At 39.0% G+C, this 21370-nt stretch overlaps 1 protein-coding gene across 1 annotated transcript; it reads right to left on the reverse strand.

Annotated features, from left to right (window-relative positions):
• Positions 1–371: 371 nt before the first annotated feature.
• Positions 372–20156, reverse strand: LOC311095397 (small ribosomal subunit protein mS39-like; the record flags this gene model as incomplete). The annotated part of the gene is made up of 6 exons (XM_084133881.1): positions 372–483; positions 560–708; positions 1187–1272; positions 2283–2373; positions 2448–2526; positions 19798–20156. The coding sequence occupies 6 exons, from the start codon at positions 20154–20156 to the stop codon at positions 438–440; spliced, it is 810 nt and encodes a 269-aa protein (XP_083990007.1). The 3' UTR covers positions 372–437.
• Positions 20157–21370: the final 1214 nt, after the last annotated feature.

The following is a 21370-nucleotide window of genomic DNA, read 5'->3' on the forward strand; positions in this document are numbered from 1 at the left end:
CCACATCATCTGGCTCACTTTGCCCCATAGTCACCATTTTGGTAAAAACGGCCTAGCTTAGCAATTCAGGATAACCTTTAGCTTAATGATTCACATGGTTTTAAATGTTGACAATAAGTCAACTGTCTATAAATAAATACAAGATTGGATAGCCTTTATGATTTGTCTGATTTCTTCAAGCGGTCATATTTACCATGTTTACATTTAAGCGTGCATATAGTCTTTTGCATCACATGTAAATATTTCTGCTTTATACAGTGATCAGAATCCACATCGGATCACAATCAGAAGTTATTTCAAACACTCGCTGCTGTCTGAAAGTGATTTTTGAGCAGCTCGCTTTAGGCCCGACAGTGGAAACACGGCTTTTGGCACATTATAAAAATCTTGATGCTTGTGAAGCAAAATCACAAATGACTGGAAAAATGAGTGGGCTCTTACCTGGGAACTCTATTGTGGGTTTTGAAGAGTTTCAGTGTCTCCCTGCATGAAGAGAAGTGAAATTAACAGATCTGAGGGGCGTTTAAAACACATCACAGAATCCCATAGGAGACGTTACCAGGCGGCCGATGTCCTGTGAGCCGCGAGCAGAACAGAGATGACGTTACTGAGAGAGCCGGCCGTCCAGCTCATCAGGACCTTCCCTCGGTCACCGGTGCTGTACATGCTCTTAATGTCCAGCGCACAGTCGGCCAATGAGTCCTGCACCTGAAACACACACACACACACACACACACACACACACACACACACACACAGACACAGACACAGACACAGACACAGACACAGACACTGACTGGCTTCCAATGACAATGCATGGAATTTTAACAACAAAAGCAGAAGTAAGACTTATATCAACCAATGCAGATCATCTGACACCAATGCTACAATTTTCTCTCATAATCATTTGTTACCAAACATGTATTCATTATTACAATGCCTTAAATTATTACATTGTTTAAATGCATTTTCTTGCATACATTATTGAATTGTTTAAAACATTTTTAACTAACTGTGATTTGTATATGTACGTTTCTGAAATGCATAACTAAGACTGATAACAGATCACTCTAATTTGTAATGTGGACTCGTGTATTTTCTGTAAAGCTGCTTTGAAATGATGCATATTGTGGAAAGCGCTATAAAAATAAATGTGAATTGAACTGAACTGGTGATGCGGTTGTACCTGCTGACTGTGTGTTTCTCTGGCCATCAGTGCCAGCAGATCCTCCACCAGCTTCTGTCTGTTCCCGTGGCCCAACGTTTTGATATCTGTGCAACAACACATTATTAGCGTTTTTCAGGTGTTCTCCACCGACCACTGTCTGTCAACTGTTGATTTATGATGATTTTTGGCCAAACTATTCAGAAGTTAATTTTTCATTTCTCCTGACCACTAGGTGGCACTGTGCCAAAATTGAGCAGGTATTCTCAAGTCATGGTTGTCATCATAGATATCATATAAAGGCTAGATGTCTTAAGGCGGAGTCACTTCCGGCATCACCATCTAACCACAGGGCTCTGTGAATTAAGGTGAGTGAGCAGCACGCACACAAATCCTCTTATCTCGCTGAAATCTGGACGGATTTACAAACGGTTTGGTTTCTTACAAACGTTATTAACGTGGCTATAATTCTGAATGCTTAAACATTTTGAACATAATTATTCATATGTATGCAGTATAATAGCTACATCTCTGACGTTTATAACAAACCAAACCGTTTGAAAATCGGTAGAAAATTGAGCAAGTTATGGTTATTTAAAAGTACATGCACCATGTTATGAGTGAGCGAGCACCCTGTGGTTAGATGGCCGCCGTGTGCGGATGTCGAGCTCCATTGGCCAGCAGCGCGGACGAGACATTCATCATTCGTTGATGCGATATTCAAGAACAGTTTGACGAATAAACTTGAATTCCATAACTTTTTGTCACAATGGTCTGAAGATGATCTGGTTCAATTTTCGTAAAAATCGAATTCGTGAAAAAGTAGGTTTTTCCGAAATTCCAAAATGGCAGGAGAATTGGAATGACGGAAAATGATGGTTCAAAGGTTATTAGCATAAATTTGGACAGGTGGTGGCGCTAGAGGGATTGAGTTAGAGACTCCAAATTGGCTGTGGTTAATGTTCAGACGGTCCTCTATCTGTGTGCCAAATTTCACAGCTTTCCCACAAGCGGATCTATGGGATGCCATAGGCTCAAGAGGAGAAGCAGCAGCATTACAGGAGCTGACATCACTTCAGTGCTCGGCCCATGATACATAAATCTGTCAATCAATCACCTCTCCATATCTGCGGGATGAGATCTAATCTGCTGTCGGTGTCCAGCGCTCGGAGTAGATCCGTCATGACGTTAGAGCTGGGGTAGTACACCTGCAACCAGATCACAATGATGTCACATCCTGTGTGTGCTCACATGAAGCAGTGCATGAGTGTGTGTTACTCACTGAGGGAATCAGATCTCTGTACCACTTCATCACCACGTCCACCTGCTCCATCAGACACAGCAGACTGAAGAAGCGCGCGCTGGAACACACACACACACACGAGCAGGTCAGACGCCAACCACCTTATTCCTGACCAGCTGACTGCGCTTGAATTATGGGCGGCACTTCCGGTTTGGGAAACTTCCATTCACCCAGATTCATTTTCCATTTATTGTCTATTTATTATCTGTCAAAACACTTTGAAATAGTATCACATAATGCTGAACTTAATGAACATTTTTACATTTTTATATGGTCCATAACACAGATAAAGCCTATATTACAGTAGTGATATTTACCCGGCCCGTTATTGCAGTGGAAAGACTGGTGCTCTGGGGTTCTTCATGATCTGCTGAAGCACTTTGTTGATGCTTTACACTTTAAATCCTTTTAATGCTCAATGGTTGAAGGGCGAGTGGAATAATGTCATCATTGTAACCCAGTTTAAACATTTCTCTATTATTGCGTCCACAGAGCGAGTCTCTCACTGATTGTTAGTAGCGGAAGTTATAACTCGCGCAGGAATAAGCTGGATTGAGTCTGGGGTTGGCGCAGTGGGAGCCCTCAGTTGTTGTAAATCAGTGGTTCTCAATTCCAGTCCTCGTGACCCACTGCTCTGCACATTTTGTATGTCTCTCTTATCTGACGCACTCAGTTCAGTTCATGGAGTCTCTTCTAATGAGCTGATGATCTGGTTCAGGTGTGTTAAATAAGGGAGACATACAAAATGTGCAGAGCAGTGGGTCACGAGGACTGGAATTGAGAACCACTGTTGTAAATGAGTGGTGAGCTCGGACACCTGCGTTACCAGGGCCTGTACAGCCCGACCAGTAGCAGCCATCTGTTCCTCTTGACGATCCATCCGAACAACGTTGTTTGAAAGAAATTCCTGAAGCTCAGCTGCTTTCGCTGGATCCATGTCACGGTCAGATCGTTCTGTCAATCTCTGTATAGAAAGAACGAAAGTAGAATCCAACTGCGAGAAAACAGCAATATTTATTATAAACAAGAAAAGCAGTGAAGCTGGTCATCGTTGATGAACAGAGTAGATAAGGCACTGGCAAGATAAATCCAGGCAGAATCCAGACAGGAAGCGAGAGATCCGGGAAGGCGAACCACTCGAGGGAAACCAGCGGAAACAGGAGTGACGGGTGCTCAATGCTCCAGTGAAGCCTCACAAAGATCTGACAAAGACAGACGAATCACAGACGAATAAATAGGGCGTTCGATGAGGATCAGCTGGTGCTGATCAGCCGGGATAACGAGACACGCCCAAAACACTAATACACACAACACTGACAGACAGACAGCGAGGGCGAGACAGTGAACCCATGAACCGTGACAGAGACAGAGTATCAAGTCTTTGTGAAAGTTGATATAACACATCAGAGACTTTAGCTGAGTTTGCTAGCGGATGTATATAAACCACAGTAAAAAACAGCTGTGGGAACTCCCGAGGAAGATAGAATGGTCTAAGTGATACACTCAGTAGTTCGATATCAGGAGTACAGAGAGATTCTCTTACCACCACTTGTCTACACCAGTTGTCCCTAATGAGAAAACAAACTCCACCACCGCGTGACTTTGCCGTGATATCCGAGTCTCGATCCGTTCGATACACCGTGAAGCCAGTTGGTTCAACCTCACTTGACGGGGTGCTCTCATTCAGCCTTGTTTCTGTGATTGCCAGCACACATGCGTTTCTGTATTCATGCAAGTAGCGTAGATTTGCTGTTAATTCATTAATTTTACCCCTCAGGGACTGGGCATTCATTAATAAGATCGTGGGCAAGGGTAATAATATTTCCCATTCTTTTTAGTCACTGGCGAATCCCACCTCTCTTTCCTCGTCTCCGTTTCCTTTTGGTTTGAATAATCTTGTCTTGTGAAGATTGCAGATAACTTGGTATGCGATGATAAGATGTGATCTCCGCATATTTACTGCACTGGAGTAAGAATTCTCGGCTGTACCGAACAACTCCGCCTGCAGCGTTTTTGGCATTTAGTGCATTGAATAAATTTATACTTAAAATCCAGATGACAAGTCCAACAATCCATGAAACTCCATTGGTGCGAATTATACACCACGTCAGCAGTGAAGTTTAAAAAGAAAGAAATATAAAAACAAAGAAACGTACTCAACAAACAAACAAATCAAACGGCGCAAGTGAAACACACAGCCGGTCGCCACAGAGCAGCGCCCATAATGCAGTTTATTTAAAGGGTTATCCACAATCGTAATCCAAATCTATCTATCTATCTATCTATCTATCTATCTATCTATCTATCTATCTATCTATCTATCTATTATTTATCTATCTTTCTAACTAATCTTTCTTTTTCTTTCTAACTAACCTTTTTCTTTCTTTCTAACTAATCTATCTATCAAACTTTAAACTACTTTAAACTTCTTCAAACTCTCTGGTCCGGATTTCTCAAGCCAACTTAGTTTGTCTAAACTAACTTTTTTTTCTAGTTATAATAAATATACATTTGATGAAAGTGGCCCTGACTGAATTGTAAATTTGTTATGAATTGCCTATTGAACTACAGTAGTGATGTGCAAAGCACTTTTTTGTTTTTGACGTCTTTAGAGTGAGAATGTGTTGCTCTTCTGGTGGTTTCTGGTGGTGTTGACTGTGGTTTCAGTGATAGGCCTTTTTTCCGTCAATTTAAACATCAAAGGTATGTCAATTTATGTTATTTTCCATATCCATTATATATTAATATGATCTTTTCTCTATTGGGGGCCTAATGGTTAGAGAGTCAGACTTGTAACCCAAAGGTCGCAGGTTCGATTCTCAAGAATGGTAGGAAATGTCACTACTCACTGCTCCTAATGTGTGTGTGCACTAACTAAGGACAAATTCCCAGTATGATCATAAAACTTAATTAAAAAACGTAATGAATGACGGAAAATCATGGGGAAAGTTTCTACACTACATTTACAGAGGTGCTATATAATTTCACTTAAAGCTTTTAAACATTTAAGTAAAGATGGTTTAAGTAGATATTATCCGTGTTTTTTACTGAAACCACAGTCAGAGCTCAGATGTGAGAGCTGAGATCAAACCAGCAGATAAACCAGAAACCAGCAGATAAACCAGAAACCAGCAGATACACCAGAAACCAGCAGTAGAAAAGAGAAGAAAGAGCAAAAACACAGTCAGAACGAGAGAAGAAATCAAGCAAGACTGCAGACGTTCTCATGCCATGAGCACAGCGCTGCAGAAATCTCCTGAATATATCTAGGTAAGACACGGTTGTTTATTTTGATTAACTTTTAGTTATTAAAGATGAACTGACATGATGTGATACAGACTACCCTTATGAAAATATATAATTCCCTATATATGAATGATCAATATATGAAATGGTTTAACAGTATATTTGAAAATATATTGTGTTCATATATTACAATATATTGAATAATACATAAGGAATTGCTGCTTTTTATATATCGAAAAATGTGACAATATATTTACTAATATAATGTATGTAGGCCTAATTTTATATTCAGTAATACAATATATATAGATGTATATGTGATCAGATATGGTACTGCATGTGTAATATATTGCAGATATATTTAGTCATGCAACATAAACACACATATTTAGAGAAATATATAATGTAATATATTTATTATATATTTTAATTATTTACATTATAAATGTTTCATATTTTCAAAGGCACAAGCACACCTGCATGTACTAAAGTATTTAGCCAAGAGACTATCACTGTGTTGAAGAGAGCACAGACATTACTTTTAAAATATAATAATTATAGCCTTAATAATGTTCGGCCAATCGTCAACCGAACCACAGGCTCTACTCTTCAGCACAATGACCCCAAACACACACACACACACACACACACACACACACACACACACACACACACACACACACACACCAGAAAACCTTTTAAACTACAAAATAATAGAGCATTAAACACTAACAGATCCTATTATCCTTTTAACATTAAATAACACTTCATTTTAACATTTGCTCTCCTTTAACAGTCAGAAGCAAAGCATGCTGGGAACTAGAAATCTGATGTAAATCATTCCGTGTGTGTGTGTGTGTGTGTGTGTGTGTGTGTGTGTGTGTGAGAACATACATTCACATTTATATGGGAACATGTATGTGCATTATTTGTACACAATAAAGGATAAAACTTTGTATATTTCATGTAATGTAAGTCTGAATATTCTCAGTTGTGTGTTCAGCTGGAATGAGCTTTGTGTCTTCTGAAAGTTGCTCAGCATTTATTCAGCAGATACTAATTTTTCACTTTTTCATTTATTTAATTACATATTTTCAGCTGGATATTGCAAACAGATCAAAGACAGACTGGAATATGGAAAATTATACATATGACTGGAATATGGAAAATTATACATATGACTGGAATATGGAAAATGGTCCATATAACCAGAATCTGGTCCAGCTACAGGTAAATGTCAGATGGTCCATCTTCATCATCATCAGTGTGTGTGCAGGTCTACCAGCCCTTGTTTGGTCTGCCAGCGATCTAATTCATCACAGAAAGAATGGACACCGTATTTCAGCCTTCATCATCCTCCTCCTCCTCACTGACTGTGCTGAGATTTTCTTGAGTCCCTATATACTGTTAAAAGTGTTCTTAAATGAGCTCGACATGGATGGAAATTGGACATATCGTGTTTTTGTATCTTTATGGATCTCATCAAGAGTCTGTGGTCTCGTCCTGAACCAGCTGGTGGCGCTAGAGGGAATTCTCTCTGTGAAATATCCACTGTACACTGCTTCAGTTTTCTCTTCACACTGTTTCGTCGCTTTCTACATACTGGTGTTTCTCTATATCATTATCGGTGGGATGTTATTGTTTTTGTTTAGGTTTTTCTATTTGTTGGAATATTATTTTTTGGTTGTTCTTTTAGTGTTCATTATATCAGTGATCACATGGATGATATCTAGTTTTGCTCTGTGTTGTACTGATCGTCACTCTCACACATCCAGAAAACCAGATCGTCATATTTGGGTTGTGTTCATATTCACTCTGCTGGTGCTTTTACTGCCCAGTATTTTACTCAGTCTCTTCTTATACTTTAATCCATATTTTCCTCTGCCTCTTCATGTTTGGTATATTCCTTATTTCTTGTTGAGTGTGAGACTGATTTCAGACCCTCTCATGTGTGTGCTGGTCTGCAGGCAGAATCTCAGTGTTCAACATCTCAACCCGACAGGACCAGTTTAGTCTGAGCTGGTCTGCTAAGATGGACTCGTTGTGATGACATAATAGGTGTGTTCGACATCGGCTGCGGCTGGATGTAACCGATCGGCGAGAGTAGCTGCGTGCAGGCGGGGAGGAGCTGCAAACGGAGACGTGAAGTCGGACACTTTCTGGTTCCCATGGTGACCGCTCACGTGGTGTTTGCATACTTTTTTTTTATTATTTTTTTTTATATATTTTATTTTTAAACAGTATGGCATTACAAACCATATTACAACCTTTTACGAATCTGTACAAGACTGAGCAGGTGTACAAATTAAAATACAAAAGTGTACAATGGTCGTACAACATGGGAAAAACAAACAAACAAACAAAAAAACAAACAAAAAAAAAACGCACATTCACAAGAGGTCTGTTGTCATACCTGAGATTGTATGAAATTAATGAAAATAGTAGCTGTTTTAGTTTTTACATGACATAAGGCTTTCCTAAATTGCAAGAATTCATTTAAATAAATTTTGAAGATTGGTTTGACCTTCAAAAATTTACATTTGTGAATATAATGTTTAACTAAGAGTATACAAGTATTGTAAAAAAAGTTCTTTCTTGCTATATTGCAAAAATACTCCAAATTTGACATCTTTGTACAGTATATTGGGTGCATCACTAACATATTCTGATATCCAATGTTGAAAAGAATTCCATAAAGTTCTGGTATAATGACAATCAAAAAATACATGCTCCACAGATTCAATATCACATTCACAAAATGAACAACAGTTTAAATCAATATTGAAACGTTGTCTCAGAAATTCATTACTGGGATAAATATCGTTTAAAATTTTGAAATGAGTTTCTTTGGCTTTAGGAAAAATTGGGAGGGAGAGATATTTGGTTCTGATTTTTATTTGTATATCTTTTGGAAAATCATTGAGGGTGTAAAGTCTTTTTAATAAAAGTGGGTGAAGTTTATTTGTTATTGCACTTCTTATTATTTTGTTTGAACATTTTCTGTTTTTAAATTCTATGTCATCTATTATAAGCAAAGGAAATCTAGGTATTACGACATCATACATCAATAAACCTTTCATCAAATTTAACAATTCTAAAGGAATAGCCTTAATTATAGTATTATATTGTTTTTTGGTACATTTAAGATTGTATTTCTCTGTGAGAACAGAGTAATTAAGGACATTTCCATCAGAATCCATAAGATGTGAAATAGCCCAAATACCTTTTTTCACCCAGTCATCATAATAGATAGATTTTCTTTTGAACAATATGCATCGATTGTTCCAGATAGGCATGTTGTGTGGAGTAAAATTATGAGTATAAGACATTTTCCAATTTAAGAGAACCTGTTGATGAAATTTAGATAACTTGAGGGGTAATTTGGAAAGAGAAAAGTCACAGGCTAATAGGAATTCAATGCTGCCAGAGAGAATATAGGGCACTATATGTCACTTTGAGTGATTTATTGCCCTTAAGCCCCGCCCCTTTTTTGACCGTGGGAATATTCCCACGCTTGCCCCGCCCCCTTTTTGACCATGGGAATATTCCCACGCTTGCCCCACCCCCTTTTTGACCGTGGGAATATTCCCACGCTTGCCACGCCCCTTTCTACCCCCTCCCTCCCACCTCCGGACAGGTCATGTGACCGTGGGGAAAATTTTCCCACGATCCACATTAAAACGTTAAAACAACATGTATTAAAATTATATCATGCAAATAGTTCTATTTTCTAATACATTTGAAGAAAAGTTGTACTTTCACAAGTACATAGTGTTTAAAGGTGTATAAAACACGTCTTTAGCGTTCATACATTTGTAAAATGTTAAAACATTAATGAAAAAGTTTAAATTGCATTATCTTAAAGCTATCAAAATGTATTAGTATTAAGACATTAAACAAATATTAAAACATATCAAACGCATAAACACATACGTACATTTAAAAACTGACTTACGTTTTTACAATTCCGTTTGTTGAAAGAAGAACAAAGGTTATCCAACTTTGTGTAAAGTAATATCCTGGGAGCTCAATGAAACACGTCCGAACACGGGAGAAAGGAGTCAAGACTGACAAAATCTACCACTGCACAGGACCCAGACGTAGACTCCGCCCCTGTCTCCTCATGGCCTCTCCCACTAAACACACCCCTCAAAGCTGAGAGGTTGTGAGGTGATGGTTTAAATTAAGGTTGTATATCTATGCAAAATAAGTTTATCCGGTGTTTTTGTCAAATGAGAAGTTTATACTATGTATCATCTTTATACTTTAATTAATTTTACTCTAATTCCTTTTTATAACTATCATTTATCTCTTTTTAATTCCTTTCTATCTAAATCAGTTTGAATTGTCATAGTGTACGAAATGTAGGCTACTATATAAATAAACCCATGCAATGCATAGCCTCACAGGAGAAGTTATTTTAACTTTCAGCCCAAAGACTTTCAACACATCTCTAACACACACACACACACACACACACACACACACACACTGATTTACTTATGTCTCATTGGAGGCCTCGGGTGACGCTCACGATGACATCACTCCTGGTGTTACCCAAAACAGCCACTCAAGTCTCTCCTCACAAACAGCGGAACTTTCTGAATGTAAACTCACCACGGAGCCAAACAAACTGCCACGATCTTACAACACATTGGATCTTTGTGGAGTATCAAACTATCGAGAGGATTAACCACTTTTCGTTGCATCTTTGTGGAGTATCAAACTCAGCGAGAGGAATATTTATTGGGTGAACCATACGTTTTTGAGAATTTGTCAGGATGTAAACAGAGGACTTCGTAACGTTCTTTTAAACACAAGAGGGGAGGTTACGGTGAGTTATGATAAACATTTACCTAACTATTTATATTTCAACGTCGAATATTTCAAATAAATTGTAAAAATACACAAAAATACACAGAGGATTGTACTCTATCCACCAGATTACCAAGACCCATCAGGTGTGGAGCGACACGTGAAACATCTCTACACTCAAAAAAAGAAAAAAGTGAACAAAATTATTTCCTCGCGCAGCTTCAAGAAAAGACGACCGACGGCTGTCCATTCTGTCTTGGAATGGTCAAATTCCATCTGTGTTGAGAGGCGCGGAGGCCCCGCCTCCTCACCAACACACACGCATACACACAGGATTTCATTGGATGCATTTGGTGTCGCTGACGATGACATCACCGGGGATCCCCGTATGCCGAGGTTGACAGGATAACGCGGTCTGTTTAAACTCTCGTATCTAAAATTTACTAAACTTACTGTGGATCGTGGCTCGGACTTCAGCTCCTGTTTAAGTGCAGAGGAACGACGCGCATCAGTGAACGGAATATTGGATTAATCACAACACATTGGGTCTTTGTGGAGTGTCAAACTCAGCGAGTGGAATACTGGATTAACCACGTTTCACTGGATCTTTTAAGGATTATCAAACTCGCGAGGAATATTTACTGGATAAACTTTACGTTTCACTGGATCTTTTAAGGAGTATCAGATTCTTCGTGAGGAGCATTTATTGGATAAACCATACGTTTCACTGGATCTTTTAAGGAGTATCAGATCATTATTCTTCGCGAGGGATATTGGGTGAATCACAGGTTTCGTTGCATCTTTTAAGGAGTATCAAACACAGCTAGAGGAACATTTTATTTGGATTAACCCTGTTTCATTGGATCTTTTAAGGAAACTCACGTGAGGAATATTTACTGGATTAACCAATGTTTCACGGGATCTTTTAAGGAGTATCAGACCATTATTCTTCGTGAGGAATATTATTGGGTGAACACGTTTCTTTGTGGAGTATCAAACACAGCGAGAGGAATATTTCACCGGGTGAATCAAACGTTTTGGGGATTTGTCAGGATGTAAACGGAGAACTTTGTAACGATCTTTTAAACACGAGAGGAGAATGGAGAAATGCGTCCTGGACAACAGTTAATAACGGTAACAATGCATTAACTCTTTTTTAAATGAACGTCTGAATGTTATCCAGATTATTAATGGAAAGACAGGAAGCATTCATGAGAAGTTATGTTACATCTCATAATTACTGATTTCTTTTTATTCATTTGATTATTATTTTAGCGTTTTCACTTTAACGTTATGAATATGTGGTTTTTAATGTAGGATACACTATTTTTTATTAATTTGACTGTTATTTTAGCGTTTTCACTTGAAAGTTATGAATATGTGTTATGAATATGTGTAGTTTTTAATGTAGAATACACTATTTTTTATTTCTGTTACGTTTTGTTGTTGTTATTTGTATTATTCCTACAGTTGTTATCCGTAGTCATTAGCGCACCCCTTAAGTGTTACCGGCCCGCCGGCGGGCCCAAATCTGTTACACATTTAAAACAGTATAGCCTAATACCCTATACTAAACCTAAACTAATCTTGACAAACTATATATCATTTGAAAGCTTACAATCTCTAGTTTTCATATTTGGTAATTGATTATTTTTTTTTTTATTCATATGATTGTTATAATTTTTTATTCATTTGACCGTCATTGTTATTTTGTATTACTGCTACAGGTTGTTGTTGTTATCCGTAGTCATTAGCCATCAATAATATTGTTTATGAATGGTAGTGGTGTTGGAGTATTCGTTTGTAGTCTACTAGTAACACATTTTTAAATAAAAAATAAAATAATAAAAACCCCAAAATGTCATCTAAAAGATGTTACACTGATATGCAGTCAGACTCAGATGAAGACGTAGAACACGTAAGTTCAAGGCGTCACAGTACTAATGAGCAATTGCGTCTTTTAATACGTGAACAACTAGGGATGCTAAACACAAGTGAACTATCCACATCCGAAAGATTACAAAATATTATAGCCGAACAACGAACGTGGTTAGAAACGTCTGAAGGTGATGATGATGAAAACGTACAGTCCGGTAATGGGTTTACGAATTATAATCACCAACTCCCTAATATGGGTCTTAGTCAGGACGAAATTCATACGTTGACGACTGAAGGAGGACGTGTAGGCAACTTTGTAATAACTCCTCGACCACGTTTCAACGGACTAGAAATCCATAGGACACTGAATCTCCGTGAAATAGATACAAACGACTTGGCAGATTTTAATATTCATCTACACAATATTTTAGATGAGATTGTGCATTTTTCTCAACTGACGGCTGGTGATACGGGGTATATAAATATAGCACTAAATGGTTCTAGCTTACCCACATCTATAAATACAGTATTAACGCCTGAGAGCAACCACGACGCATCATTATTCATTGATCAAATTGAACGCGCTGCACAAAGCAACAGAGACGTGTCAACAGACAACTCTTTATCTCTAAGAGTTTCGGTAGCTATGGACAGACAAGCAGGTGCACGTAGGAGAATCACAGACATTGCCATCAGTGAAGTTATAAAACGAAATAAAATGCATTTATTTTGTCCAACGAATCTGAACGATAATATGTGTCTTAGTTATTGTCTGGCATATTTTTTTAACCCTGAATTCACAGATCAGCAGTTGCAAAAAACAGCAAAAGACATACACACAGCCTGTGGTTTTATGCCGTATGATAAAATAGGATTTCATGATCTGAACATTTTCGAAAGAAATTTAAATGTAAAAATTGTAGTTTTTCACAGAGACTGCTCAGGGAAACTGCAGGTCTACAAAAACATGGATGGAATACATCCAAAGACCGTAAATTTATATATTCATGAAGAACATTATTATTTGATAAAAAATTTGAAAGGTTTCTTAGGCACAAGTTATGTGTGTGAATTTTGTCTCAAGGGTCATAACGACAAGAGACTCCATAAATGCAAATATGTTTGTAATATCTGTAACACCTCCGAATGCCGTACACGTACGACATCCTATAGACAATGTCCAGACTGCCTCAGATACTGCAGGAACACCTTCTGCTATGAAACACATAAACAAGAGCGTACATCTACTGAGAAATCGCAGTGTGACACTTTAAAATACTGCACTAAATGCCAACGATTGTATAGGGTTGCAAGATCTGCTGATAAAATCAAACCGCACAAGTGCTCTCCAGAGTGCTGCGTACATTGCAACGAGATTTTGACAAGTGAAGGTAGTCACGAATGCTACATCCAACCTCTAAAGTCTGAAAAAAATGATGAAAAATACATTTATTATGACTTTGAGACAATGTATCAGAATTATAAACATGTGGCTAATTTTGTATGCGCAATGACACAGACAGGTGAGACGTTTGAAGCTGGAGGAACAGATTGTGTGGCACGTCTGATTAAACACTTCAGGCGGCCGAAATACAGTGATTACACATTTGTAGCTCACAACGCATCGGGATTTGATTCCTACATCCTGTTAGAGTATCTTAGCAACGAAGGAATAAGTCCAAAGATTATTATGCAGGGATGTAGAATATTGCATATGTATGACACAGCGTTTAGACAGCGATTTATAGACAGTTTTCAATTTATCCCTTTTTCGCTAGGCAAGGTACCGGCAGCGTTAAACCTAAGCGTGAGCGAAAAGGGATTTTTCCCGCATCATTTCAACAGATTGGAGAATGCAAATTATGTGGGTCCCTATCCGGCAAAAGAGTTTTACGGTTATGAGACAATGAGTGAAACCGAGCGTGTCAGATTTGACACATGGTACGCAGGTGTGTCAGGCAGTGTCTTTGACTTTAAAAAGGAGCTAGCTTTTTACTGTAGGAATGACGTGGTTATCTTACGACAGGCGTGTATAAAATATCGTGAAGAATTCCTCGAATGTACAAACATTGATCCGTTTAAATCTGTGACATTGGCAGGAACATGCATGAAAGTATTCAAAACAATTTTTTTGAGTCGAGATACAGTGGCACTTACACACAGTCACGCGTATGTTAATCAACACAAGACGTTTTCAAACGCATCCATTCAATGGCTCGAATATATTAAAAATACCCAAAACATTGATGTACAGCATGCCTTAAATCACGGAGAGCAATCCTTCGGACCTTATCACGTTGATGGGTATTATGAGTCTGGTGATGGGACGAAGACAGCCTTGGAATTCCTAGGTTGTTTTTACCATGGACACAATTGTCGATTTAAGGCAGAAGAAATTCAGCCTTTATCAAAAGTGTCTTTTGGTACTCTCAGAAGGCAGTCGGATGAAAAGATAGAAACACTTCGTAAAGTGTACTCCTTACGAGTGATTACTATCTGGGAATGTGAATGGGATCTAGCAAAACAAACAGATCCTGATGTCATGCGGTTCATGTCATCTTACGAGGCACCTGAGAGGCTGAGACCTCGGGATGCATTATTTGGTGGACGCACAAACGCGTATAAATTGTACCACAAAACAGCTGATGATGAACGAGTGGATTATTATGATTTCACATCGCTATACCCATTCGTTCAGTCGAGTAAAACGTATCCTATCGGCCATCCTAAAATTATCTTCAAGGACTTTGAAGGGATAGAGAATTATTTTGGTCTCGTCAAAGTGACAGTGCTACCACCACGTAAGCTATTTCACCCTGTTCTACCTTACAGATGCTCAGGTAAATTAATGTTCCCTTTGTGCAGGACTTGTGCAGAGAATCAGATTCAGGACCCTCAATGCTGCCACACAGAGGTTGAGAGATGTATTACAGCTACATGGGTCAGCGTTGAATTACATCGAGCTATTCAGCACGGTTATCAGGTGGTTAAAATTCACGAGGTGTGGCATTTTCCACAAAGCTCTGACAGTCTGTTTACCGATTATGTCAAAACATTCCTAAAATTCAAACAGGAGGCATCTGGCTTCCCCTCGCATGTAGTGACAGAGGATGACAAACAAACGTACGTTGACGATTATCTCGATAAGCAGGGCGTTCAGCTAGACATCACTAAAATAATGCATAATTCGGCAAAAAGATCCATTGCTAAGCTCATCTTGAATACCTTATGGGGCCGTTTCTCTTTGCGTACCCATTTACCTACCACAGAGCTTTTGACAGAGCCCGAAGAATTCACACAATGTCTTTTTGGTGGTGCTGGACGGATTATAAAACACTTTTCGTTTGTATCTGATTCAGTGGCTTTGATTCAGTGGTCATATGCAGAACGTGACCCGTGCCCCACACGGGACGTTAACGTTTTTATTGGTGCTTTCACCACTGCTTACGCACGACTCGAGCTGTATAATCTTTTGGACAAATTAGACGAACGTGTGATTTATGCCGATACAGACAGCGTGATCTTTGTATCAAAAAACGGCGAATGGATGCCTGAAACAGGTTCTTATCTCGGACAGCTCACGAGCGAATTAGTTCCAGATGATTTCATAACAGAGTATGCCTCGTCAGGACCAAAATCTTATGGGTATCAGACAGCAAAAGGCTATACGTGTCTCAAAGCGAAGGGTATTACACTCAATGCAGAGAATGCCCAAATAGTCACATTGCATAGTCTGATAGGGCTAGTGCGTGCCTATGTGGAATCACGTGACACGATGCAGCTGTTTCCCCGCACAGAGACCATTACACGTAATAAGAGGGGATTCACATTGCACAATAGATCAATCGTGAAAAGTTTCAGACTTGTGTACAATAAGCGAGTACTCCAACCAGATTATACTACCTTACCTTACGGGTTTTAACAATATTTTGAAAATGTGTGAAACAGATGTTTTTGACTGCAGAATGCAGCACCCATTCTCGGCTGTCGTTGCCGGTCCAAGTAATAGTGGGAAGACTTTTTTTGTGAAGACTCTAATGTATAATTCAGACAAAATGTGTTCTGTCAAATTTGACAATTTTGTGTATGTGTATACATCCTGGCAGCCAATGTATGATCAAATGTTACATGCTTTTGATATTAAATTCATTGAAGGCGTACCACAGAAATTGGATGATGACTCATTATTCCCTCCTGGTAAAAGATCGCTCCTTATCTTGGACGATGTTATGAGTCAAGCTGCTTCTAACGGAGAAGTCGAGAAGATTTTTACACAATACATACATCACAATAAGATTAGCTGTTTGCTATTAATACAGAATCTGTTTTTCCAGGGTAAATCTACCAGAACAATAGGTCTTAATACAAATTATTTAATAATATTTAAAAACCCTCGCGATAAGCAGCAGATTGGTATTTTGGGACGGCAGATGTACCCAGGGAATACAAAGTTTTTTATTGAAGCGTACCAGGATGCAACTGAACGTCCTTACAGCTACTTGTTAATAGATTATAAACCACAGACCCCTGAAAAATTTCGGCTCAGAACGGATTTACTGTCAGACTATCCGGTGGTGTACGTCCAGAAGTAACAATGAGCACGAGGCTTTCCAGAAATCTCTACCTCTTAAAGTTATTATACAAGAGCTCACCCAAGCAGCGACATGTTATTCTGCAATCTTCACCCGATGAGTTAATATTGGCTCTATGTGAAGTGGCTCTCAATATTCTTCATGGCAAGATCCCCCTAACTGTGAAACAGCACGGGTCTTTAAAAAGAAGGAAAAAGGAGATAAAGTACGTTGCTAATAAAAAGATTAATATCAGCAGGAAGAGACGTATGATTAATCAAAAAGGGGGTTTTCTGCTTCCCCTTCTCAGTGTAGCGCTTCCTTTCATAACCAGTCTCATAACTAGAAACTGAATCTGAAGAGAAAAATGCAACATGCCGAGAAATTGTATCTCGTGCCAAAACATCAGCTGGATAGACTAAGGACTGCACCGCTTCGTGAAAATATTCATACGGTTGTGGAGAATGACTTGGATTCATCTATTAGAGATATACTGCAGAGGCATGATTTGAACACTTACGAAAAATCCAAGCTCTACACTAATGTTTTACAACGATTCTTAAGTGTGGTAAAACACGGTGATATGGAAAGTAACACTCTAACTCTTACATTACCGGAACACGAGACACCTCCCCCCTCCCACACCCCCGATGTTAGGAATGATGACGTCGGTGATGACCCAATCCTCTCAGAAGTTTTAACCAATATTCCTCAGAAAAGGTTAAAAAATGTAAAATATATTATGGATAAAATGTCGAAAGCCAAACACGTGTCTTCATGGACAGTTGATGGAGAATTTGTTTATAAAGGGAGAATCATTCCAGGGTCCCATATATTTGATCTGGTAAAAAGTCTAACTTCACCACAGACGATACATGACAATCGTCGCCCTGTAGGGTGGTATGACTTTCTGGATGCATTTGTGGCATTAAAGATTCCTCATTCGACTGTAACCAATCATAATGTAAGACGGATGATTGAATCGTTTAAAAGAAAAACACACGCGGATGACTTTGGTACTGTACCTACTAAGTCTTTGAAAAAACGACACACACACACACACGCACACGATTCTGATGAAAACGTATTTAACCCAGCCAGTGTAGATGAAAAAGAATGGATGGATTTTTAACAATTATATGTAATGGGATACCTATGTTTTTTTTTTTTTTTGTTGTTGGTTGTTGTTTTTTTACAGAATATTATCATGTGTGAGAATTTGTATGTTATTGTACAGCATTTATGTGTTATTGTTTTTGATGTCAAATAAAAGAAAACAAATTTATTCATCTGTTTACGAGTCGTTTATTAGTTACACAGGAATTAATAAGACTGGAACATTTTACCAGACTGTACACACTGGATACATTTAAATCTTTTACTACCACAGACCCGGGGTTTCAATTTTTTCACGAAAAGAGACACCATAGTATCATTTCTTAATAGATTATCGTTATGGTAAAAATTCATTATATCCTCATACTCAACACCCCGTGAAATATGATACAGAAAAAATACACAATGTTGTCCACAGGTGACTGATGTAAAATCTTGGACTTGTCTGGTAGAATGATGAACTCGTGTAGAATTGTTTTTTAGAAAGTCGAGAATGGATGGAGGAAAAAAATCTGAATCCGGAGGATTCCCAAAGCTGTCAAAAAAGCATCCGACCCCGTTTCGATCCATATACATAGCTAACCAGTGGCGTCCCGGTTCGTCCGATCGATCCGTATTACAAATTAATAGAGCCGGGAGATCTGTCAGCGGTTCTTTTGGAAAATGATCGCTAGCGAGTACTCCTAAAAAATTTATATTACACGCGATGTTATCCATAATTTCCGTTAACTCCACAGTGTTCATTTCAAACCCTTCAGTAGTGTTCTGCCAACACCTGTCTTCGATTTGATATTTCAAGTAGAGAATCGTAGATTGCATAAATTAAAATGTTTACTGTGTTTTGTAGAGGCTCTCTAAAACGGGCTTCTAACCTAATATTTCCAGACCTAATTAGCGAAACATGCTGCGAACACTCTTCATCCGGAGTAAGGTTATAGGCAAACAGTGTGTAGCCGTTGAGAAAATCTTCCCTGTCTATGGCCAAAGACTGGTTCTTCAGATGTCTCCCCGTGGCGGTAACCAGTTGATAATATTCTCGTACTGCATTTCCTAAATTAAATTGTGGCTGAAAAGGACGATTTGGGACATGTCCACCGTCTGAGGTGAGATTTAAATATTCAAGATTAAAATGTTTAAACGCGAATGGGTTTTTATCGTATGCGCCAGTAAAAGCATCATTATCCGTCATTGCTATAATGATGGATTTTGGTAAAGTCCCAAGGAACAGATTTTCATGGTTTGAGACGCGTGCTCCTGCTGGTATAGAAAAGTTTTTCACACATACCCTGTCAAAAGGATACTTGGCTGTGGCCGACAGTAAAGCTTGAGCGTGCCCCAAGTGGAGGGAGGGTGAAACTGACACCCTCTTGATAAAGAGAGAAGCGGAGATTATTTTTACTTTGTAATCGATCGCGTCCCCGCGCATAAGACAGAATTCGTCTTTTGCTCTAGTTAAACGAATACGAATATCTACGCCGTTCAATAGTAATTTCGGCTGAAAGAATATGTCGCTGTGTATTGGAGCCAATAGCTCCACAACGTTACTCCCGTCTGTAAACGCAGCTCTTTTTGTTAAACCTGCATTAGCGCCAGCTGGGTCTGTAGAATCCATATGACCAGCTGTATCTTTGTAAAACAGTCCGGCTGAAAAGTTATTCTCTAGGGTATCTTTTCCATAATTAATAAGCATTTCCAGAATGCACCTGTACGGATACGTGCTGGATGACTGTGACACTAGTCGATCTCCTAGGGACACGTCCACCTGCGAGAAAATGCAGGCTCCAGGATAGTTAATCAAAGACACCGGAGCTCCTTGTGGTACGTCATCTCCGTTTGGCAGAGTTATTTTCACACGGGTATATAACAATGTGTTATTCAGATCTGTGTAATCTTCACCAGTCCCTGCGATGAAAAATTCAATCGGGGAAGCATCATTAATCGCTGACATGGGTGGGATTTCCACATAAGTGTTTTTCTCAATAGCTGTTTGCGTTAAAGGAAGTGTAAAAATATCCAGTTCGGATTTGATACATTCGTCTGACATTGCATGAATCAACGACATGATTTAGAAGATAGTGTTGCTTCGTCTTTTCAAAGTTGTAGATCTTTTTACACGTTTCGTCCGGCTTCTTCCTCTGCTTTTTGCGACTGGGCGTTTCTTAGTGACGCGTCTAGTCTTCTTTATACCGTGACCACGCCCCCTCCTCATACGGGTCCCAGGTGGCTTTAACCCTCTGCGCATGACCATCAGACCGTGACCGCTCTGTCCCTCAGTGTTATCATTATTATTAAATGACTTTGACAAGGCACTGGTGACTACATCACTTACTATATTTTTTGCCGCAGCTTTTATGTGTGGCTTTGCTATACTGAAACCCCTTCTTAGAAACGGGATTGCCATACGATATAACCCCCGAAAGAGACCCCCGATCCCTGATGCAAAACCGGAACCATACATGACTCCACTTCCGGCATAGCCTGGCATTCCGTGTCCCGTCTGGGCCTGGTAATATGATATGTAGCGGTGGGGGTCTTCTTGGTAGGGATTGAGATAAGCCATTTTTAAAACAAATGTTTTCTCACTGGTCTAAAGTGCAGCTTCGTTACAACTTTTCCGTAGGTGAATCGTACGTCTTTATTCTGGTCGTCTTTAATTTCGATCCCAATGTCTGAGATGTTGTTTTTATTAAGACGAACGTAATGAGACTTGTCGTACCTGACACTGACTGCTTTGTTAGTGGTCGGTTCAATATGTATCGTCTCTAATAATGGAACATACGCGTCACCGACTGCTTGATATTCTATTATATCTATGTATACAAATAGAGTGTAAAATCCTCCACTTATATCGGCCTGGTATGGTGCGTATGTGCGCGCGTCTTCGTGTTCATCCGTACTGTTTAGATTTTCTATAGGAACACTGGGTTTTAATCCTAGAATGACAGCGAGCTTTCCGTAAAACGTTAGCGATGCTCTCTGAGCTGCTTTCAGAAATATCTTATTCCTTATATGATCGTAGCCTAGCTGCACCCGTGGTGGAAGGGTTGCGTTTATTTCCTTGAGTAATACTGAAATATCCTCAAAATAGCCGTGTTTTATATTATTATGATTCGTAGATATTTTTAGGGCTTTCCGGAAAGTTTGAATATTAAGATCCCCACGCACTTTACTACGTTCATCGATGTTCAAACATTGATCGCATTCAATAATAAAAGCAGAGTCTTCCTCGTTGAAAGTGTGCCAAGTTTTTGGGTAGTGAAACTCAACCAACGCCAC

The sequence above is a fragment of the Abramis brama genome (genome assembly GCF_963993115.1).
Source record: "Abramis brama genome assembly, chromosome: 13".
Taxonomy (NCBI): Eukaryota; Metazoa; Chordata; class Actinopteri; order Cypriniformes; family Leuciscidae; genus Abramis; species Abramis brama.